This window comes from Gallus gallus, chromosome 3 (assembly GCF_016699485.2).
Source record: "Gallus gallus isolate bGalGal1 chromosome 3, bGalGal1.mat.broiler.GRCg7b, whole genome shotgun sequence".
NCBI classification, from domain to species: domain Eukaryota; kingdom Metazoa; phylum Chordata; class Aves; order Galliformes; family Phasianidae; genus Gallus; species Gallus gallus.
Genome location: NC_052534.1, coordinates 6,745,640 through 6,770,158, shown reverse-complemented (window position 1 = coordinate 6,770,158; position 24,519 = coordinate 6,745,640). Strand labels below are relative to the sequence as shown.

Below are 24,519 nucleotides of genomic sequence, written 5' to 3'. Positions count from 1 at the left end.
TAAATAAATAAATAAATAAATAAAATTGTTTTTTTCCAGAACACTTTTATAAACAAAATGCAGAGAAATAATATTCCTTCATGAAGAACTATTAAGACAGCTTTAAAGCATTATAGATCACGAGGGGTAAAAATGACAACAAACTGGATCTATCTTTATTTGATCCAAGAGAGCCTTAGCACATCAGAATGGGTGCAGAATCAAGCCTTCAAGAAAAATTCCCTTCTTCCCCTTACACCTCATTTTCGATGTACAAAGCTTTGCATTCTATGACATTTTCTAAATGTTTTCTGCCAGAAAGCTCCAAAATCCTCCATGCATCATCAGCAAGTATTATCAAAGTGCAGTATGCCTAAAAATAATATTTTTATCAGTGGGCACTGATCCCCTGAAAATACAATCTAGTATGTGTTTTTTTAGGTTTTCTGTTCATTTCCAAAAGCCATCTTTACTTTTGCTTGCAAAGGAGATAAAATTAAGAGTCTTTTGATGATATTCTTCTTAAAGACACCTTCATAAACCGATAACATTTTATTCAGGGATACATTAATCTTGTTAACAAGTCTTGTTGCTATGTTATGCCACTAGAACTAAATGACATACCACACCCAAAGACATTATCTCAAAGAGCTATAAGAAGAATAAGTTTATAAAGAATATATCTGAGTATGGCAGGAACTTTGCTGCCCTCAGAGAAATCTGGAATAACATAAATTACAAACACTTATTATTTTTGCTCCTATGTTTGTATCTCAAGCTTAATACTGTATAAACTATAAGGCCTAGAATCATAAACAAGACCCACTTCTGTTTCTATTGGTGTTGTTAGAGGAAAATATTCTTTGAAATCTCAGATGTTACGACACAAAACAGGAAATCAAAAGAGGACACTGAATACTATTAACCTTATTTTATGGAAGAAAAACTATGAGATTAAATACTTGATATAAGGAACTTATAATAGAATTTTGAAAATAAAATAGCAATTCCAAATCCCATTTCTAGTACTTAACTACTTCTTAGTCCTTCATCTTTTCTTTTCTTTTCTTTTCTTTTCTTTTCTTTTCTTTTCTTTTCTTTTCTTTTCTTTTCTTTTCTTTTCTTTTCTCCATTCTATGATCTCAGATGACTACTTCTCATCTGATGTAATCACTTCTAAAAAATCCATTTTTCAAGAAATAAATAATATCTGGGCCTAAGCTAAAAAAGAAAAAAAAAAAAAAGACTTTTTTTTCATAGTAACTTTTTTCTTGACTGCAGTGAATTCTGCAAAAACCAAAACCCAGCTGCAAAGCCCAAGAACCAAGGATCACTATCAAATAAACTAACTGTATGAGGAAATCCAACATTTCAGAGCTTGCAGCTGGTCATATATTAAATAAAATACAGTTCTTACAAAGCAAGAACGAGCATCCTGCAGTAAGAAGGATGACTCATGTTGAGATTGTTGTGCAACTCTTAAGCTAGAGGGACAGTACACACCAAATTCACTAACCAATGATTTGCTTTGCCTGATATACTACCGTGACATCTAATAACATTTCCAATATTTAAGCTACTTTCTTCCCCTGACATCATTTATTTGGTTACCAGTAGTTTGTTTAAATGTTACTACCAGTCTGTTATTGTATTATAAGCTGTCCAGGCTACATTTTACACAATGTCAGAGGAACATAGTATCATATTGAAACTAAACAGAAATACAGCTCAGTATCCTGCTTTGAAATGCAGCTAAAAGTGAAGCAACTATCAAAAGCACATATTTCTCACAACTATGAAAACTGTAGTACTGAAAGGTTCTATGAGATTTCATTTATAAGAAGTGATGCCACTGACTCAGACATAGTGAAGGCCCAGTTCTCAAATCCAGTTAAAAACTGCTTGATTGTTATTAAGATATACAGTACAAACATTAGGCTTATTTGGCACCGAATTTTGCCATATTTGTCCTTGAAAATGGACTTCTTTAAAACATATTTTCAAATCAATGAAAGTTTTCCAAATCTTTCTAAGAAATTCTTCTGGCAAGAATATTGATAATCCATACTGTTTGCAGGGATGAAACACAGTGATATAGATAGAAATTGCAAGATACTCAAACAGGGGTCCTCTTATGTGCCACATTCTGATGTAGCTCAGCAAGAGAGCTTGGTTCCTCTTACGCTTCTGGATCTCAAAAAATTCCTTTCCATTTGCTTATTCAGATCAACTGGCATAACTGCATTGAGTAACTGCTTTATCCAAATGACCTGGATTTAAGAACATCCTCCCCAAAAAGTCTTTCTCTTTATGCAAACCACTGTAGCAAGACCAAGCTAGAGCACAATTCCATGTACATGGATCTGGGCACATCTGAGAGAGAACCTCAGATGTAGTGGCTGCACTGTTTTCTCCTCTTAGCTGCACCTAGAGCATGCAGTTTCATTTGCTGTTTTACAAGTAACTGGAAAATCCTGAGATAAACTAAGAATTGCATTAATTTTAAAAGTACTGAGAAATAGCTCTTATGAATGTTACCAGTATAAACTCTAGAGATGGCATATTAACCATGGTAAAGATGCCTCCGGTTACTAAGTAAACCAATGCTTTAAAAATAACCTCTTCCTTTTTTTTTTTTTTTTTTTTTTTTTTTTCTTTTTTTTTTTTTTTTCTTCCAAATTTGGGAGCCATTACAAAGTTGTGTTTAGGACAGGTTGTCTTCTAGAATTTTATTAAACAGATTTTTTGCCAGTTTATGAAATGTATGAACGTTGTAATTAACAAGAAGCTTAAATAACAGACGCTGATATTTTGAGAAGCCTGGTAGGTGTGAGTAGCAGTTTAAATGATGGTCAGAATATCAGTACATTTAATTTCTGCTGACATCTCCATTAGGCTAGTAAACTTCTGCTTCTGTCTTGTATGTTTCAAAAGGAAAAAAGTAAAGTTTGCAGAGGAGTAATGCTGAGCTGGGGACACTTTTTAAGTGACCGTATAATCAGAGTGCATTACGTTATACTCCCTTCCCTGTTTAGCCAACAACAGCCTTTAGGGATTTTATATCAGACTGGAGAAGACTGGTACTATCTCCCTGCAGAATTTAAGCTTTTCTAAAGAAATAATACTGCAATAGTTTCATAGAAAAAGTAAGAAAGATGAGGGAAAGGAAACATGTACTACACTTGAGCAAAAACTATGTGCATATACACATTTAAATTTAAACTCATTGTTCAGAAAACACCAGATTATATGTGTCTGACAAGATCACATAATAGGAATAACATTTATAATACACAGAAATATAAATAGCTGTCTCAGATTTTACAAATATAAGTACTGTAATTGATCATGCTATGATTCCGCAGTATAGCTACTGTCTGATTATTCTTAAATTATTTTTTCCAAGTTTTTTTTGACAACCATATTTTTTTTTTTTAACATATCCTCTCTGTTCATTCTCAGTAGCATAGCTACATTTAACTCTATAGAAATAGAAATGTTTAATGTCCCTTAAAATCTCATTAGGTGATTAAATATCTTGAGGTAAGATATAGAATAATCATATGCTTGAAAATGGTTTTATTTTATTATTAAGATAAGTATGCTAATCTAAGTCATGTTTGTGTAGACATTAATTTATAATGTGGATCAAAGGAAATAAAAATCATACAAATAATCCAACCAAATACAGTAAACTGTGTGAATGGAGTGATCATAAATGTACTGGGAATTCAAGTGTGGTTTTACCCTGTCTTCAGCATCTCCTGTTTTAATTTGGGTTTTTTTTTATTTGCATGCTTTACAGTCAAATGGTACAAGGCAGTAGTAGTTAAAATATAAATCAAAATGGAAAAGAAATATTTTTTAATCTTCATATTTTTTAATACACAAAAGGAATAGAGAAACAGCTACTTTTTTTTTAGTATAGGAAGCAACAATCTCAAAATAAGGACAATAATAAAGGTGTATTCAAGGTTCCTAGAACATCAATAAATGTAGCTCCTACAAAGACAGAAGTATCCTAAAAATATAGGTTGGGTAAGTCAAACAGTAACACAGTATTTTTGGCTCTTACGTACCTAATACTATTCCTTCATATGAAATTTCTCTATAACAAGCTTAAGAAATATTTTTAAGCAAAGGTGTTTTAATGGTATCATTGAACAAGCACATGTGCAAATTTTACTAAACAATCAGATGGGTCTCTCAAAAGTTAATTCAGCCAATTCCTTCAGAAAATCTGAAATGTACTGAACTTTGTGTAACTTATGTTTTCTTTATTTCTTTCTTTATAAACTTCATAGAGACCAGCTACATTAATTAAAGAAAAATGAGAGGAACCCAGTACAGTAAGGAAATCCTTCGTTTGTTCAATTAAAATATATACATATATATTTCATTTAGTCACCAAATAAATAAATAAATAAATAAAACCAAACAGCTGTCAGCTGAAAATCTGACATTTGTGTTAGCAGTAGTAAACCCCCAAGGAAACTTTAAGTAAGCTCCACTTCTGCTGATTCCTTTTGACTTTAGTCATATTTTGAAGCAGAAAAATAAAAAGCACTTGGGCAGGAGTGACTTGACTTTCAGGGTTAAGCCTTTCTGCCAAACCTTTGAAAACCTGCCAGAATCTGTTCCAGTTGTAAACTTCTTTGAAAAATCTGTTTGTACAGTGCTAGTGGAAATGCCTTGGATTTTATCAGAAAGCTCCAGAAAGATAGTTTGGTCTGTGGTTGTGTAGCCTAACTTAGAAGCTCCAGCTCAGGCTTATGTGAAATGCCAAATCACTGCTGCCTGTGCTAGGTACAGCCACACAGTTTTGGAGCAGGGAAAGCATGAATCCTTCAGCAACCTCCCCAGTGAGAGCAGGTGCTATGGAAAGAACACTTCATGACTGAAGAGCAGGAAAATCAGTGTTTGGGGTTGGGGCTGGGGGGTAAGAGTGGGTGTAGTTTTAAAAACCCATAAACAACATTATGCACTATTTTACTACCTTAAAAAAATGCTTTCTTGGTTGCACAGTCAAAAATAGCACCTCTGAGACATAAGGCTTCTTACATAACGTAGATCCATCCACTTTAGTCATACGTGTTATGATATAGCCTTTAATTACACAGTATAATGCGGCTGTCTCCAGAGGGTCCATAAAAATTCTGCACACAAAAGAGGTCTATTGTTAGCAATATGCAATGACTGAGTAATGAAGAAAGCGGCTGTCCCTATGAGCTGTACACCTGCCCCTGCATTACAACAGTCCTTACTAACGAAGAGTGTGATGTACCACGTAACAAAGAGAGGCAAAATGCTGCCTTGAAGAAATATGTTCTAACCCCTTAACCCCTAAAAATCTCATGCAATTTTGGTCTGGTTTCTAAAGCTAGGCATTTTTTTGGGTGGTCATTCTTTCTGCTGTTCAGGACATTAGCATTTTTGGGAGCCTGCCTGGCTGCATATCCCAGAATATGCACTGCCGATCCCTCGGAGCTGTAACCTGAAGTCAACAAAAGCTACATTGTGATGTTACAGTAAATTTATCGTGTATATTATTTTATATGTGAAGTACATGGGAAAACATGAGACTGTGCTCTCAGTATTAGCAAATGCTTTTACCTGCAGTCTTTTTTTGCCTCAGTTCTCCTCCACAACTGGGATAATCGCATCTGTCATCTTACATGCATATTGTGTAATTTTTAATATTTGCACAGCTGCTCAGCCATTGTAATTATGAGAACCTTAGAAAAGCCCAGGGAAAAATTAATAATTTCTCTTCGGAGCTGGTTTGAATATGGACAATAAATAAGGCTCAGGGCTACGCACTGAAGAGCAAGGAGAAAACAAAATACTGAAGAACTTATTATCCAGACTATGCTCTAAGTGAGGTAGAAGGCTCAAGGAAACAGTGGTTTTCAGTAATATAATTAAAGACTTTCATAATGGGTACCCAGAAAGGGATGGAATTAAAATTGTAGAGTATCCTTTGTCCTGATGGGCCATAGCTTCTGAGTGCTTTATTTCTGAAATTTATTAATTTTCTCAGAGCACAGATTTTTGAGGGTAGTATGTTCCTACATCTACAGACTGATACCAATGACTTCTGTTGATTAGAGAAGAAGCAAACGACCTGTACTGAACTATGCTTTAAAAACCTGTGCTCAAACAGGTATCTAAGAACAATGAAAGGACAGTGAAAATTGATTCAGATGTTTAGATGAAGAAACACATTCCAGTCTAATTTAAAAGGCAAGAGCCTTAATATAGAATGGGTATCATGACGGCAGGGCTATCATATAAAGTATTTTTTGCCAATAATTCATAATTTTATAAGGGAAAATTGCTTTACCAAATTCCTGTATTTGCACAGGTATAATAAAGAGTGGAATAAGGATTTGTTGTTAACATATAGGTATGTGAAACATGCAAGCAAAGCAAAGCAATCACAAAAAAGATTGAAAGTAATATTACATACTAGGGGGCAAAGTAAAACCTGCTAGTTTCTTGATGTTTTAGAATGTTTCAATATTATGACAACAGAAAGAAATTTTTTTAGCTACAGGAATTTCTAATGTTACCTTTACTTTACAATGGCGTAATGTGTTAGCTTGAGAAGCCACCAATCCTGATTTATTCCGACATGAAAGAAATACCTGGATGAATTACTTTACGCAACTGACTGAGAGATCCTACTGAATACCATAAAGCTACAAAATCAAAATATTTCAGAAATACTGCCCATAATCTATACGATTTCTAAACATTTTTCACTTCCAAGTCTCATTAGTTAATTAATTCCCTTAGTACCGTACATTCTCTGGACAATCAAAAGCCTAATTTAAGTCACTGAGAGCTCAGGCTGGTCAAGGACCAAGTTTCCAAGAAATAATTATGTACTGTTTTTCAAATTTCCAAAGAGCAAGGTGACAAAGAGCAAAGCTGAATAACATCAAAACCTGTCACCTTATATATTTAGACTACCCAAGCAGTAATGAGCCCATATTAAAATGCAACATCAAAATAACTAAATGTTAGTAAGTTCTCAGAGACATGCCTTTTGATTTAGATGTAACTATGACAATACAGCATCAGTAACTGCTTTTTGTTACTTCCTCATGCAAATGTGTGTAAAATTTTGAGATAAATCTCACCCTTAAATACTTGCAACAAAAAAAGATGAAAGCCACTACTCACTGAAGGGAGCTTTACTTCTGAACTCCTGCAGTACCATCAGCTTACAATTTCTACTTCCAATAGATAGGTTTATGTTTCTCACATAGGGTAGAAACAGGAAGGAAAGTTTATCCACTTGCAAAACTGTGCATGCTTCTGTTGTTTAAGATTTAGAAGATTTACAAAATTCACCAGCATGACTCACATGTCACAACCAGTAATGCATGAGTGAATAACAAAGCTTTGTTTAATCAGTCCCTTTTAATGATATAAGTATTCATAACGTGCAAGAAAAAACCTATTTGTTTAAAGACTCCAATGATATTTAAAATAAAATAGGTGATGATAAGGGACTAGACAAAACCACTGAAACTTAATTATTTTTCCAAAATTGAAAATGTGATTGTAAATGTGGATTTACATAATAATAGGTCAAAAATTCTATTTAATTCTATTTGTTACAAAAAAATCTGAATAAGAAATACCATGAGCTTGTTTTTCTCATAAATAATTGAGCTGAGGAATGTTGGTGGTGGTGGCTGTTTTTAATTTTGACTTTCAAAATTTGTATGAGGAAAACAAAATTTAAAAGTGCTGTACTTCATAAGCGCATGACTTCTCACAATGGCAGATATAATACCGAAAATGCCATAGAGATAAAGACAGAAGTTCACAGCTGTGCAAACAGCTTTCATCCTAGCCCCTTCTCAAATATTTGAAGAAGGGTGACAAAAAACAGAAATATGTGAAAACTACTACAAGTGAGATGACATTCATGGAAAACTAATGAAGATTTGGGCCAGGGAATATATATTAATACATATATTCAATTCATATTGTCTTCTTGATGAACTAGTGGGAAAATGCAGGTGTTTTCCTCATAACATTTACGTCAGGAATGATTTATGCATGAATATAAAATCTGCACTCAGAATTCTTCAGAAGATGTTTAACAAAACATGGTCGATTTTCTTTTGCCCAATGCTGAAGACAGTTCACAATTTACCTATGAAAAACACCATGTTCTATAAAGAACATGTTTTTTTGCCATGTGATAGTATTTCAGAATTATTTTTTGCGTTAAGAAACCCAGAAAATAAACTTCAGAAAGAATCAGCTCCCAGAAAGTTCAGTAATGCCCATCTGAGGAGTATGTAGGAGGAGGGCATTAGTCAGTTCTTACAAAATCTATTTACAAATCTTCCTTATATCTCCCCATGATTATATTGAAATTGAAGTGACATACAGCCAGTGGTTTTCATCATCCACTTTCACATGTCTTTCCTACAATGAGGAAACATGGAAGAAAAACAGCAAATACAATCAACAAAGCTGGTAATCTCAATGTCAGCACTAACTCCTGCAAACTTCCTAAGAAATTCCACTGCTTTTCTAGGAGATGATCTAGGAGAAGCATCAGTTCACCTCATTACAGATACCTGAAAAATCACTGAACTTAGCCTCCTCTCCTCTTGTGTCTGGACCTTCCAGATTAAGAATCTGATTTTACAAATGTAAATTAGTTGCTGTATAACAATTGGCAGAACATAAAAAATTTTTTAGAACATTTTAAGACATTTTTTTAACACTGCAATTTGGAATCAGGACAGAGAACATCTTTCCTAAAAGGGTTATAGAGGATTTTTTATTAGCATTAGGGTCTGATTCTTATAGTTTTATTAATACTTTTATTTTATCATCACAAGACTGTAATTGACCCTAAAGCAAAGTTCTATTCATCACAGCTGTCCTCTAGATACCCATTGTACAAATGCTGACGTGTGCGTGAACATTTCTGTTGCCACCTTTGAGAACTGGATGAGAAGAATCAGGAAAAGCCCCTAAAGAAAATTACCATATTGAGATACAGTCTTCACTCCATGTCTAGTTGCTAAGTCTGTGATTTTCTACATGCTTCTTAAAACGAAAGTACACATAATTTATAAGTAATACATATAATCTTACACAAGGAGTCTTATTTGAAATACCTCCTTTGACAGAAAGTCTTTTTTTTTATGTCTTTTGTTAAAATTAAACAGTATAGAAAGGAAAGATTACCATGAAGGTCATTCTGTATCAGAAATGAAGATGTATTTCTGAAACTTTCAAACTCTGGTATGCAACTCCACTGGCATAGTGCAATGTCAGTGACCTCCATAATGACTGTAATCATTCCCTTAATTACAAAAAGAAATCGCTGTGGGAAGAACCAGCTTAGTTTCTCTGCCTTTGAGCAATACAAAGCCCTTCCTCTAAACACAACCATCACGAAGTCAGATTTTTTTCATTTGAAGGCCTTGTATATCACGCCACAGACTAAAAGCAATCTGTAACTTGCACATCTACATAGTGCTGTTGGTACTTAACACCTACGTAGGCAGAATACACCGCTTCACTGTTTGCAGTGGCAGCAACTGCAAAAGTGATTCTGGTGAATACTCTTCACACTTTTTTTTTTGGTAAAACAGGTTTTGCCACAAATTACACAGTCCCTTAAATATAAAATAAAATCAGTCACATAACCTTTATAGCACTGTTCATAGTCACACATGAAATTTATAAATGATAACAACGATGACAACGACAACGATGATGATAGAGACAAATATCCAAATTCATAAAGTCTTGTCTCTATATTCTCAAATGAGTACTACAGTCAGAATCTGCATGTTATTTAATTTGCCCTCGATCTTCTGTGTTATCATATTCCCTCTTGAATAACGAGTTCATAATCAGCAGGTTATTAGGTTTGTCCTAATTCAAAGCTTATGTCAATGGGGCTTCAAATTGGTTCCAATGGAAAATGAAAACAGAAACCATTTCTTTCAGCTGTCTATAAGGCACCAAATCTGCTACTTACTAGGACCCAGAGAAATCGTTCCAAATTCACAAACAATTACTTAAAATTACAGAAATCTAAACTCCTATCATACAATCTTGCTCACAGAGAAAGCTTCCATCAGTGTCCTCTGTCTCTTATTTCTCAAAGAGTTCAAACAAAGCATGAGTGGGGTCACCTCCTGCCTTCATCCCCAAATTTCTCATTGGAAACAAAAGAGAATGAAATGTTGAAAATGATATAATCATTGTCTGAGAGCCACAATTTCCCACTATCCTCAGCCACTGAATCTTGGATTCATTTACTGTAATAAGGATAATTTCTCTACAGATGTCATAATATTGTAAAGAATAAGAACTGTTACAACCATGAGAAGAGCTCAGTTGTCAAGGGAAAAGTAGTCAGCAATTGACAAGCTGCCTCATTTCCAATATCTAGTCAGATGAATGAAAGCACCTCCCTTCAAACCAGTTGTGAACAAGGAAAAAAAAATGCTATTCTGAGTACTAAGTTGTGGATAGACAGATATGCAGTGAGAACAGGGGCAACTTCAAAGACAGCTGATTTCTGTAGACTATAAAGGTTGCACGTTGGTAGACGGAGCCTCAAGTCTTGACTTTCCTACATAAATCCCAAATAGAAATTCTGATTTTTTTAAGATCCCAACTTCCAGGAAGAAAATTCTAAGAACAACAACAAAATCCTTTACAGGGCATCAGCAATTTTACCTGACAGACAAAAAGACAAAAAAAAAAAAAAAAAAAAGAAAAAAAAGAAAAAAAAAAACAAACCCACAACTGGAGAAGTGGTGCAAAATGGCTAGGGTCACAGAGATAGCAGTATCAAACTCATGTGCTTTTTCCTTCTTCATTCATGAGTAGATGTGTGTATTTTATGCATCAAAGTGCTCATTGGTTCTACTAAATACACCAAAATCCAGGAGAATGGTTTCAATGATTCATTACATGAACCCACCACGCACATCTACTTTTTAGTTTGGCAGATGAGAATCTGAGCTTTTGAAGGACTGGCTGCATATATGATAACATAATCCAGGTTAGTAAAGAGCCTGTGATACGTTAGGATCACCTCAGCACAGAAGAACAGTCAGCAGAGAAAGTTACCATCTTTGCAGGAAAAAACTAAATTATTTTGTAAATATTCTACCTGGTCAGGGTAAAATAATAATAGTCATCAGAGACACAGTGTACTTTGCTAATCAGTTCTATGTATCACAACACTGACAGAACAGCTAGATGCATGTTTGTTACAAATCACTGCCTGAAAGAAGTTAACTGTAGTCTTTGCAGTGTAGTCCCCATGTAAAACAAGGTACACAACACCTCAGAATGCCCTTCACTATTCTGGAAAATCACATGTTCATGAAGGTATACAATTTCAACATCAGTACAATAAACTAGACAAAGCATTTTTGCAGAAGCTGCTATAGTTTCATGCTTTCTGAAGTAACACCAAGCATTCTGGAAGAGAAGGCACTGTACTAATTCCATTCAGAGACGGATTAACTGTTTTATTTTAAATTACCAGCCAACTTCAATATATTTATTAAAAGAAACATAAAACACCAAAGCTGTATATATTAGTCTCTACATCAAGTTGTTCTACCAGGAACTGGTTTTACTTGCCAGTCTGCCTCCCCATTCCCATCTATCAGCTCTATAATGATGAGGAGATAAAATTTTATGTTCTGTAATCCAAATGTTTCCCCACAACTCCTTGGCTAGCATCTATGGCTAAAAGACTCTAGGGCACCAATGCGCAGCTAAGAAAAGATCGAGTGCATTTGGTCTGAAATCTCCACAAGCCTTGAAATGTCATTACATTAGAAAGTAGATAATTTTGTTAAATATTTTTTAAAATTCAGAATGAGTACAACCAATCTGACACAATGTCCTATGTTTCTAGATGTAAATTCTTCTTATATATTAACATTCTGCAATTTGCAGTATAAACTCAAAACTTACATGAGCCCTGTGTCTCAATTAGGCACAAAGGGAAACAACATCCTCACTGTATAAAATACTATTGATCTGGGGTACTAAGATGCATGCTATATAAAATAAGTGGTCTTCTGGAAACATTTCAATATCAGCATTTTGAAAGGATTAGCCATATTCAACAAGTCGCTTACTTAGAAGATAAAACAGACTGCCAACTCCTAATTAGCAGTGACACAGGATTTAAATTGCTGTGATTTTACACGAGGCAGATATTAAAATCAATATCACATAATGCCAAATTCTGGTAAACAAAATAATATATCAAACTGCATTTTTAAAAAATGATGCAAAATTCCCCATTAAGCAAACATAAGCATGATGCATATAACTGAATGCAAAGGGCACAGATTTGAAATTTGGAATTATTTGACTATCTGCCCTCAGGATTCTAGATGGACAAAAAAAAAAAAAATGGCCACAGTTTTTAAAAAAATGAAATAAAATTTAAACATTTTAGCTAAATTAATCTAATCATCAGAATTTTAGCGTAATCTCTAGAGAATTTCTATTTCTCCTCTAAAATCGGTATTGCCATCCTAGCTATTGACACTGGCAAGAAATTTAGCATACAGATCATGTAATAGAGACGTGAGTTGTAGATAAAGATTCTGAAGTATAAATGAAAATTTTTGCTCACAGTATTTACTATTCTATAACATATTTAGCTAACTATTCAAGAAGGATAAAGACCATGATGACTACTCTTGTAAGACTATGTATGACGAGTTCAACAGTATCACTTTGAGCTCAAACATCTATCTCAAAAAATATAATTAATGCCCAAAGATGTTTATATGTTTTATTCAATACATAAGGGAATTGAGTGAATTATAATACGGAAATTTTCAAAAAGATATGAATATTGTATGACTTTTTTAAAAGTTAACATGAAGAAGCAAATATGCACAACAAAGATTGATGTAATATATTCAAAACCCAAACAAACAAATCTAAATGCTGGCTAGCCTGAGACATCTGGAATTTACTTCCTTAAAAAAAAAAAAAAAAAAAAAAAAAAGCAAAAAACAAAAAAACCCTTTCATAGTTCAAACCATAGCTGGCATCAAGTTCAGAATATCTGACAAGGAAGAGTATCTCTTACAGTGAACAGCTGCATGAACAGTCCTCATTTTTTCCACAAAACAGAAACTCAGCAGGACAGTTAAAATAAACCATTCTCTAAACAAGAACACTTTGGATCCACACAGTAATTGTTTCTATAACAACCTAATATTGAGGCAAGTAGCCCGGCTACATTTTAGAAAGATAAATCACCCCACATGTAATTTTCTTGAAACAGTCACAGATACAGAACCACAAAAGGTCATGAGTAGACAAGAAGCTGGGTTCAGTGAGAAACATCTCCCAGAGCAAAGCGTGTAACATGGTTTTCATTGCCTCCTCCAGAGGCATCTGTCTATTTTCTCAGACAAGATACTGGACTATATTATTTTAATACAAATGAAGATAAGAAGAAAAAATATAAATTCCATCTAAAGTCAGAAGGTCAATATTTTACTAATGTAATACTTGTTTTTTTTTCTGAAATTTAAACATAAGAAACAAAATTGAATAAAAAATACTGGTAGGAGACATATATTCTCCTTACCTTCTAGGACTCTGACACAATTCACTAATTTAATTCTTAAGATCAGTCTTCTTAACAAACAGTTATTTTAGCAAAATCATACCATATCAATTTGATTTTTCTCATGGAATAATATAATTTTCACTGAGAAGATTGTGGTGTATGTCAAAGAATTTATCAGAAAATTGATACGGCAATTGGGGTTTATTTTAATGCTAGTCTTATTTCTAACAAAATTTATCATAATTTCATGTATTTTTCCTTCTGCAGAGTTGCTATTACATGAAATAATATTCCCTTGCCTGTTTCAGTACTAGAGATTTTCTCTTTTAGAAGCCTCTTGTACTGTCTTTATCTATAAGCACTCAGCCCAGCCAACAACAGTACTGCTACACATCGTATTTTTCTCTGCTGTAGACAGCACGCCCTTAATATTCAAGTAGAACTCCAGTCTTTATTCTGTGATTCGTGAAATCTCCCACTGAAGAGAGTTTAGATACTATTGGAACTAAGAACACGACTGAATGCAATACACCCAATACTTTCCTAGATTTCACTCCCTTGTAGTTTGGATAACATAAATGAAGCTACTCCTAAATTAGAGAAGAAAAAGGACAGTTAAACCTATTCGAATAAGTTATCACAGAATCATAAAACCATGACGCAGATGGACCCCCTCCTGTTTATATGCTCCCTTCAAGTATTGGAAGGCCACAATAGGCCTCCCTGTGGAGACTTCTCTTCTCCAAGCTAAACAAGCCCTGTTCCCTCAACCTTTCCTCATAGGAGAGGTGCTCCAGCCCTCTGATCATCTTAGTGGCCCTTCTCTGGACCTGCTCAAAGAACTCTGCATCTTTCTTGTGCTGGGGCCCCAGGCCTGGACACAGCACCCCAGATATATAACACTTCATATTCTAGTTATAATACCATGGGATTTTCAAAGCAAGTAACACTTGGTGAAACTTTATTCTTTTGAGAAAACTTTACTTCAAGAAAATTAACGAGATTTTCAAAGGTGACGAGAGAAGGGCAGGGAGACTTAGATGCTATAAAAAATGCCTCCTAAGGCCTGAAAGGCCCGAGGCCATTGACTCTTTAAATCTATTTAAACCTATCTATTTATTTTCTAATCTCCTAAATGTGCAAGTCAGGATTAAATTTTTTAGAAAAAGTTGATTTTGGGGCTGTTTTTAATATTATTGATTCCTGAAGTGCTCATTATACCACTGAACACTGAACTCTGTGCCCAACCAGAGATATAGAAGCACTCTAAATCTAACCTTATACATAATATAGATGGATAGATCTTGAAGGAGAATGGATTTTAATCTTTCACCTTGAAAGAAAAAGGTAGTAACTAGGACATATGGTTACAATTAAAGATAAAAATGGACATTTTGGTATTTTTTCACATCTAATTTAAAACAAGACAAAGAGCAAAATCTCAAAAGTCTCCCTTCAAATCACCACAGTTTGAGATGATTCTCCATCCTTCACCAATGGCAACCTCTTACTAAGGCTTGTGGGAAATTTACACATTCCAGGAACAAAAGATCATAACTCAATAACATAATTTCTACGTTGGCTATAAAGAAATAAGTAACAATAACTAGGATTTCCTGCTTGGTAAATGTAGTGGTTTCACTTGTACTTCCACTTTTTTACTTCTGAAAAGATTAAATTATTAATTACAGATCAGTTCAATATCTTTGGTAGCACATATGAGTAGCTACTAATCCCTTCATCAAACCTCACTGATCTGAATTTAACTTATCTTTTTTTCAATCAACAGATAGAAATTCAATTTATACTGCTATCAGTGAAAATACTGTCTTCTATTTCAAATGAAATCAGAAGCCGAATACTTCAGGATGAATCAAAGCAAAAATTATGTCTTGCTACTATTTTATAAGGCTTCTTGGTGGTCAAGGAACACGTGAGGGGGATCTCACTGATGTCAATTCTAAAAAAAACTATAATTTGATTGAAGCCAGTATTATACCCCAATTTGGTGGATTCTAAAATTATTTGCAGTGTCATTATCTTACAAGCACTATATGATATATGCTTATATATAAAAACTATTTCATTAAGATTCAATCTAAATATAAAAATGTTATTTAAAAATAGCTCACAATCTCATTAATTCTGTTATTTAAAGATAAGATTTTTTCTCTGACTCATTTTTCTTCCAATTATATAAACTTTTCATATAAATATATGTTGAAAATCACTTTAAATAAACAGTTTTAATGTATATCAGTTTTTAATTACATATAAATGATTATTATTGTTTTAATCGATCTGCTACAGCTCACAATTTGCTTTTCAGTTTATGAGACCTAACTCAAAGGTGCTAAGACAACTCAACATTTTATGTACACCTATATATTACGTAGTACTATGTATTAAAAATTCCCCCTCAAATACTAAATTTATTGACATGATTTAGAGTAAAATAGAAGACACCTCGTTTTACTGTTTCTGGAACTGTGTGTTATTGAAAAAACAAACTTCTTATTCTGTTAAATTATCATTTGGTCTTTACTTACTAAAACTTATTTTAAGATGTTTATAAGGTTTGGTTTTATTAACAAATGGCAGATGAGAGATAAACAACTGATAAAGCAAACAAGATGCAGAATGACTGTAGTGTTTTGGGTACTGACACTAAGGACAGAAGGTGTTACATAATAAAACACAGTCACAAATGAAGCTTTCTTTTTTAAAATGAGTGAAATCTGGTAGAAATGAAAAAATTATTCAGCTATAAATGTCATGCAGCCACTCAGGGAACACCTTCATTTGGCCTACATAGTATCTTATTTATATTTACCTTTAACATTTTACACACAGGTCTTTGCTCTCAAATTCTGACATGAACATTGCATTCTCCTTTGATACATTTGGTCTCATTTCATATGTGTACCTGTAAGTTACGTTGTAGGTACATAACATAGGCACTCTCTATGCTTACATAGCTTCAAGCAATGGTACACTTACTAGCAAAATAATATGAATCCTACATGTATCTGCATTAAATGTTCACAGTCCTTCCAATCACCAAAAACAATGGGCACTGAGTACAAACCATATTTTACTCAGTGCTTTATTTGCAGATGGGAGTCAGGAAACTGCTGTTTTTCAAAGCTCTATCTTCCTCAGGAATTTTGCGGTCATGAAGTGTATGCTTCCCCCTTGTCCTTTTGTATACTCTCTCAGACTAGCATTGTAAATGGCTAAATACATCACAAAGCAATACCGTTCACATATGTGTAAAACCATAATCCTCTGTCTAATCCTCCTCCTCCTCAGGAACAATTTAAGGAATTCCCAAATAAATCACTGATGTTATTCCAACAACATAACAGAGATAGGTATCAGTAAAAAACAGACTCTGGGTCTCCACTGCCTACAGAATAAACCCAGGTCATCTTTGCACTTCATCCAGCAAAATCCTCCTTTGTGTCGCTTTCCCTGTTCCCAAAATTAATTGACACCAGCTGCTCATTGCAAGCTTGCCCACCCTCTCCCTCAACTCTGGCCAAGTATGATGCTGGCCACCCCCTCCTGGCTGGGAAGCACCTGGCACCAAGGCCCTGTCCTTTCTTCATCCCAAGACAACCCCACATCTCACCCTGCCATCACAAGATACCCAGATGATGTCTTCCTCCCCCTGCCCACCCCTGCAGAGAACAGAGGAGTGATGGCACCATGGTCTGCCACAGAGACACGTGGGGGGAGGAAGGCAGGAAGAGAGGAGGCAGCAGGGAGGCAGCGGGGAGGGGAGCGAGACCCACTCATACAGATGAAACTCCATGCAGGCCTGACCTCCTACCCGTCCCCTCCACTACGCAAAGGGGGCGGTGGGGCAAGCTAAGATGGTGCCTTACCTTCACTGCAGTCCTTCCCCCGAAAGCCTGTTTGGGAGCAGTCGCAGACAGCCTGGTCGTTCAGCACCGAGCAGACACCTCCGTTGAGGCAAACATCCTCTCGAGCACACAGGCGGCTCTGCTCGTCATCCAGCCGCACTTCCTGGCTCTCCACCGGTGATGTCTGTGTGTAGTTGACCCGAACGTCTGTTATCCAGCCCTTGAAGGGCTCCCGGTCCTTGACAGAGGAGAGTGTCAGCTTTAGTGTCGCCGACCGCAGCTCCGGCGGGAGCCCCCCCAAGAAGAGGCCACTGAACACAGTCATGTCCCGCCGCTTGGACTTCACCTCCACCCACTTCGCCTCAGCCCGGTCAATGATCAGAGTGGTGTTCTTGAAGTGGCGGCGGATGACCACGGCATGCCAAAGGTTGTCATTGACTGCCATGTCAGAGAGCAAGGTGGCAGGCTCAGCACAGAAGATGGAGAAACTGAGCTGCAGCCGCCCACCCTGGGTGAGGATGAGCTCCAGGAAGTCACAGAAGCCCTCGTCGTCAAAGTAGAGCACCAGCCCGCTGGAGCTGCGTGTCTTCATGTTGAAGCTCATCTCACTCTCGCAGCAGGCATTCCACTTGGGGAAGCGGGTCCACTGCCCCTCAGCCCCCGGGAACTCCAGCCCACTGCCGAGCTCAGCCCAGCAGCCCAGCAGCAGGGCCAGCCAGAGCAGCAGGCAGCCCCCACGCCGCACCAGCGCCGCCCCCATCCTGCGCGGCCTGGGGCGAGCAAGTGGGGCGGCAGTGCCGGCGGGGGGCGGCGCTGGGGCCCCAGGGGCAGACAGGGTAAAATCTTGCTGGACACCAGCCACACTCGGAGCTTCAGGCGTGCTCACCCCCACCACGGGATGGGGGGGGCTGCGGGGGCCCCGCGGGATGGAAGGGGACTCTGAGGGGACCGGAGGGGAGAAGGTGTCGGTGGTCTTCTTCACTGATCAGCCAGGTTTTGAGAAAGGTGTCTGGGCATGGGTGAGTCAGCAGAAATTTTCCCCAAAGCCAACATTACCAAAGCAGGAGATACAAAAACAAGACTGGTGGCAAAATCCCCTCCTCCAAGTGGATCCAGGAGCTTGGCAAGACTGTAGCAATATCCCAGTGTGTGTGCACCTCTTTTTACATCCTATCCACCAGCTGTAGTTTCCCAGGAAGCCAATTACGGATCCCAGCACTGCCTCCCCAAGACGTATCCTCTTGTCAGATCACGGAATGCCTGCCATGGTGCTGGAGCAGCGTCAGCAGGCGACAGGACTCATCGCTCATGGTTTCCTGAGCTGCCTCAATCCCAATGGGGTTGAAACCCAGAAGCTGTCAAACAGCCGGGCGGCTACTTGACATGCAAAGCCTGACAGCTCCTCTTCTGCTCGCTTGTAAAAGGCCAAGGCTAAGATCCAAGGGGTGAACTCCTCTATTGTTTTTTTTTTCTAATCTGCAAGGAATCAAAACAGAATAATAAGAAACGATGACTAATAATAACAAGTGAAATCATAAAGTTGATCAATAGCGTACACTTGTGATTAATTTTTCATTTGAGCCACTGTTCAGTGTTAGCAAAATGAAGTGCTGCTGTAATTTTGGAGTTACTGAGAAATCATCATAACGTGCAGTGCTAAACTTAAATCCAATGTTTATGCTTACACCAGATCACATTTTTATGGTTTAATCTGTACGTAAACTACTCACCATTTCAAAACTTGCAAATATTTTAGGAGCATATATTATTACTATAAGACTGATGTTAAGAAGTGTCCTGAAAAGATATTGCTTATCCTGCTATTTGGCTTACTTTAATTTATTTATGAAAATATCAGCACCTGCGAAGCTACAGGGTCCTATTAATGCAGATGATGGTACCAAGCCTGGTTCTAGTTCTTTCTAACACAGCCCAAAAACGTATGAAAGGGACGGAGCTCCCAGCAGGAACGGCAGGCTCTGTTGTACGTGGCACACCTACTGGTTTATTTTCATGGGGTGAGGAAGAATTGCAATGGTTTCTTAGAAGGCTTTTTGAAAATTTCAGACTGCATTTTTCTCTGCCACCTGGTTTCTTTTGCAGCTGATATTCTCTGTTCTGGCAGGGAAAATCCAATTCAAGCCGGCTCTGATGCTGACATTATTCACAATGCAGATCAGCTAATCCCAGGTGTTAGTCCTCTGAAATGGGTTGCAGTATGTTATGTATGTTTACTCAGCCACCCTTATTTAAAAGGACACTCCTCATTTTAAAAATAATACATATGCCATAGTTCACTTGCTTCCTCTGAAGCGGTCTCTGCATTCAAAGCATTTCAGCAGAGAGGCTCCCCTCTCTTTTCTTCCTCCAAGCCGCGCAGTGTTTTCCAGGAGGAGTGTGTGAGCAGAGATCTCCTGATAGAGGAGAGGATCTCCGACACTTCCTTCCCCTCAGCCAGCAGCACTCAGGCAGAACAGCACGGCCAGAGCTGCCAAGCCCCTTGCCGGGTGCTGCGTGTGGGTATGCGTCTGCTGCGGGGAGAGGGGGCAGGGATGTGCCTGCCAGGGCAAAACCTGCACACACCTCAGCTGCCTGCACCTGACACATTCCGAGCCGCTAAGTCACCTCCCACTCTCTCTTTATATTTAATTTCATTCCTCTAAATGTCAACACGTTTATTTTTATTATTTGTCACATGCCAGGCGGGCAAGAGCAGCGAAAGGGAAGCAAGAAGAGTCCCCAGAGGTTAGAAGAACTCCCAAACCCATCGGGCTAGAGGCCAGCCGTGCTCAATCACCACCGGGCACTGCAGGGCATCGGCGAGACCCATGGTTTTCCCCGCCTGGAACCGCTGCCAGCAGGTTTCCGGCAGCCCCCCCCCCCCCCAACCTGAAAAACGCGGTGCCCGGGAGGGCTCGTCGAGGGAAGTAGTCAACCCCGGCCCCCTACGGGAGCGTTCGGGGCATCTCGGAGCTATCGGGCGGGCTGCCGGCGGCGGGCAGGCACCGCTTCAGCACCATGAACAGCTCCGCCCTGCGCGGCCCGACGGGGCGGCGGCGAGGCGGCTCCGTGGCTGCCGCCTGCACCTGGGGCTCCCCGCAGCGGCGGGGAACGGGGGGGCTGCACGCGAGTGGGAGCACGAGGGATGCTCCGGGGGCGGGAGGGAAAGGCGACCGTAGGGTGGAGGGAGGGAGAGAGGGAGAGGGCGCGGCAAGGGAAAGGGGTCGGGGGGCTGTGCGTGTGTCGAGGGGGGGAGGGCCGGGACGGGGGACCGCAGGTGGGCGCATCGGCGCGTGGCCCAAGGGTGAGGGATGAGTGGGGTTGGAACACGCGGGTGCGCAGGGGAAGCACGAGCATGCAGGTGCCGCGAGGAAGGAGCGAGCGTGCCCGCGTGCACGGGTGCGTGAGAGCGCGTGTGTGTCTGTATGCGGGGGGGTGCGCGCGCGCCGCCGAGCGTGCAGAGCGATCCCTACAGGTGTCCGTGGAGAGCCGCCGAGTGGGGATCCCTCCCGGAGAGCCGCCCCGCCGCCGGCTGCGGTGCCGCCCGGCCCCCGCCCGCGGAGCGGCAGCGAGAGGGGGGAAAGGAAGAAGGAAATGAATAATAACAGTAATAATGAAATAAAATAAAGGGGGAGAGGGGGAAGGGAGAAAGATGGAAAGATTGAAGAGGATAAAAGGAAGAGCCAAGGAAATAAATAATAATAATGAAAAAGCCACAATTGATTATTTATTACTAACGATATCATCCACACGGTCAGTACACAACACGGTCTCATCATCTCCAAAGCAGAAGGACGCTGTCATTTCCAAGAGGGGTCGATTTGGTCATGTATACTCAACCGGGGTCTCAACTGCTAGCCGACTCCCCCCCCCCCCCCCCTTCCCCCAGCACTGTATGTGTGCGCACATGCATGTAGTGAGAAATATACACAAAGCAGCACTAACGGAGCAGCGCCTTCAGTGCCTCAGCAGTGCATCAGTATCCTTCCCCCACCTCTCCATAACCATATGTATATATATTTTTCCTTTAAAAATGATGATTTGATCACAGGTACCCCGATGGAGCCTTTCCAAACGGGCGAGAGGGAGCGCGAGGCACCCCGAGGTCAATAAATCCCGGGCTAACGGCAGGTCGCGGCACGCACCGCCCCGGCACGATCCTCATTGTGCCCAGCGCTCGGCATTGTCTCCGGTGCGGGGAAGCCCGGAGAGTTCGCAAATTACCGGATGAAAAGAAAGGAGCTGGAAAACAACCTTGCTGCAGCCAAACGGAGAAGCGCTCCGATTCAAAAGCAGACTTAGAGGCATCATTAATCTTTTCCCTCCGTTTCCACGTAATTTCTAGAATCAAATTCTTTCCTAGGCGGCCGCAATGATCGATTTTGCTACCTCTCCAGCCTGCAGACGTATTTATTTTAATACGCTTGTGATAGAATTTCTCCCCCTTCAAAAATGCACACCATCAGCAGGAACCCGCGCGGTTCCGAACGCACCGAGGCAGCCGCCTGCCCTCTTTCTTCTGCCTCACAATAGGAAATGTCCCAAATTGCCCATGCACTTCCTGCACAAGCCCCTCGCCCATCCCAGCCCGCCGCCAGCACACAGCGATCCCATCGCGATACGCATCCCCATCGCTTCGCGTTGCACCCGAGCAGCTCCCGCCAGGGAAAACATGCAGCACATTGATTCATCCCTCCGCTCGCACAGATCCCACCCCCACCCGCTTTGGCACGGGAGGAATCGCCGCATCCAACCTTTAACTTCTCCCTCCGCTCCTCCATCTCTGCTCCCCGCCATCTACCTTCCCACAACGCCGCATGCGAACCCACCAGCCTCTCGCGCCTCCTTCTCCTCTTCCTCCTCCTCCGCCGCGGCACAGCGGGGCTCGTCCTCCCCGGCGCTGCTCTGCCCGCACCGCGGACACACCTTACCTGCGCGGGGTGCCGCGGGCCGGGGCAGGCGCGGCCGGAGCTGCCTCTGCCGCTCGCCGACGGAGCGGGCGCTGCTGCGGGTGCGCGGCGGCGGCGGCGGGCGGGGGCGGCCGCCGGGAGCGGGGGGCGGTGCCGCCGCGTGACGCCGCCGCGCCCGTCTGCCCGCCGGGGGCGGTGCCGCGCTCGCTGCAGACCCCGGCCCGCCCCGCCCCGGGCCCGGCGCGCCCCGAGGCTCTGCACTGCAGCGGGCACGGCCCGGGGAGGTGGGCGCCGCCGAGGGCGGGGGCAGGACGGGGCGTCGGCTTGGTGTCCTCCCGTCTGCTCCTCTGGCTGGGGCAACTCTGTCGGCTCCCTCCCTGCCACACCGCTGCTTTGCGTGGGGTGCGCTGCTTGGTTAGATGGTTCTAGAGCCGAAGCTTTCGGGAGTATGAGATGCTTGTGGGAAAATGCAGGTGTGGACTTCTAGCCGAAGGATACCTACAGGGCCACGGGGGGAGTCTGTTGGAAAGTCCGGGCTCTGTCTGGCATTGTGTTAAACCTGTTTGAACGTATGTTGTTGCCCAGTGCTCACAAACTATTGAAGAAATTTAGGGCTTCTTGAAGTCATTGGGTTTAGCCGCCTGGAAGGCATCGTGTCACATCACACACACCCAGTTGTGTCCAGATGGTGGCCTGCAGTCTTTGTGTTCAGTGGCCAGGAGAAAGGTGCTGGCTGGGAGCTGTCAGTACCCCAGCCAAGGTTCTTACAACTCTTCAGGCTCCAGAATGATGCTGTTAATCACAAGAGCAACCCCAGCATCCTTTTTATAAAGGTGTGTGCAGCCATACTTTTTGTTTTCCAAGCTGAAAACAACACATAGCCATTTAGTTTTGAACTGAAACTCCAGAAATATGTGTAAAAAACCCTCATTCTCCCAGCTCAGTCGTAGAGGATTTAGCCTTACCATCTTTTTTAATGAATCAGGCATTCTCTCAGACGATAGGTTTGGCGAAATAACCAAGCAACAAGAATAAAAGCTTGCTAGACATGCTGCGTATCTTCAGTACGTGTAGCATCATCAAACTTCCTTTTTATTCAGCCAGATGATACCCATATCCAGTTGTTTTCAAATAAAGAGTGAGAATTTCTCCTGACAATTCTAGTAACTTGACCTGTGCAAACAGAACAAGGAGCAAATCTCTCTCCTGCTATGAAAAGAATATAAATTGTAGGCTTCAGCAATAACAAAAAGGGAGAGACATTTTAAAGGAACAAAATTGCAAACTGATAGAAATTAGTACTAATGATATATATTTTATGTTAAAAAAAAATACTATTTCCTAACTGTGGCCTAATTTTTACTGTGCTTGTGGTGAAAATATGGTAATACTTCTAATGCTCTTTGCCCCATCCCCAGAGTTGCCCAAGGCCAGGTTGGATGGGCCCTGGGCAGCCTGATTTGGTGAGGGGCAGGCCTGACCACGGCAGGGGATGGGGCTGGGTGGGCTTTAGGGTCTCTTCCAATTCAAACCATGTTATGATTCTATGACTCTGTGATTCTATGATACAACTCTATGATTCTCTTAGATGGGGAAAATCAAAGTCCAAGCCCAGTCACTGGTATTGGTGGATGTGCTGGTGCAGGTGGAGGCTTCTTCCACTTCCAACTAAAGGACAGCCCACCTGTGCCAACTAGGGCTAGACAACATTCACATTTCTCTAAACCTGTAGCAAGAATCTTGCCACAGTTAGGGGATGGCTGGGGAGAGCCTACAAAGAAATAAAGCAATTAGACAATTAGTTAGCCAGGAAGATACAGGAAAATGTTGAGACAATAAAATTTCCTTAATTAAGTTTTTGTTGACTTTTAGAAGAATTTGTTACTTTTGTCATTCTCAGTGATTTTTGCAGTCTTTGTCACAGTTGATTCATTCGAAAGCAGCACAAAAATAAAATAAAGACAAAACGTGATTTCCAAACCATCTCTCTTTGTATATCTTTCAGGCTTACACGTGTATGGAATACCTTGTAAGAAGCGCATGGTCTTACAAAAACCTGCATAAATTAGTGCTCTGTGTTATACCAAAAATATTCATAGGTTTTGAAGTGTAAAGAGATAACAGCGGTAATGATATTCTTGGA

The 24,519-nt window shown here is 40.1% G+C and overlaps 2 protein-coding genes across 32 annotated transcripts in view; one reads left to right on the top strand and one right to left on the bottom strand.

Moving 5' to 3' along the window:
- Window positions 1-22,479, bottom strand: part of NRXN1 (neurexin 1) — a 650,659-nt gene extending 628,180 nt beyond the window's left edge. For 29 of the 31 annotated variants that reach the window (NM_001198975.2, XM_040696733.2, XM_015278034.4 and 26 more), the window contains exons 1-2: window positions 22,296-22,479; window positions 17,488-18,942 (exon numbers count right to left, since the gene is read on the bottom strand). In NM_001198975.2, coding sequence (NP_001185904.1) covers window positions 17,488-18,226 — 739 coding nt within the window. In that variant the 5' untranslated portion in view covers window positions 18,227-18,942; window positions 22,296-22,479. Of the gene's footprint in view, window positions 1-17,487; window positions 18,943-22,220 lie in introns of all 31 variants that reach the window. The other 2 variants (XM_040696731.2, XM_040696732.2) reach the window with 2 other exon arrangements.
- On the top strand, window positions 21,184-22,540 carry LOC121110285 (forkhead box protein C1-like). Its single transcript, XM_040698109.1, has one exon. It carries the CDS (start codon window positions 21,839-21,841, stop codon window positions 22,538-22,540), a length of 702 nt encoding a protein of 233 aa, XP_040554043.1. The 5' UTR covers window positions 21,184-21,838.
- The last annotated feature ends 1,979 nt before the right edge of the window (window positions 22,541-24,519 follow it).

Bases quoted from the DNA above. Each gene is read 5' to 3' on its own strand.
- LOC121110285 (XM_040698109.1), top strand. From the start codon at position 21,839: ATGATCGATTTTGCTACCTCTCCAGCCTGCAGACGTATTTATTTTAAT.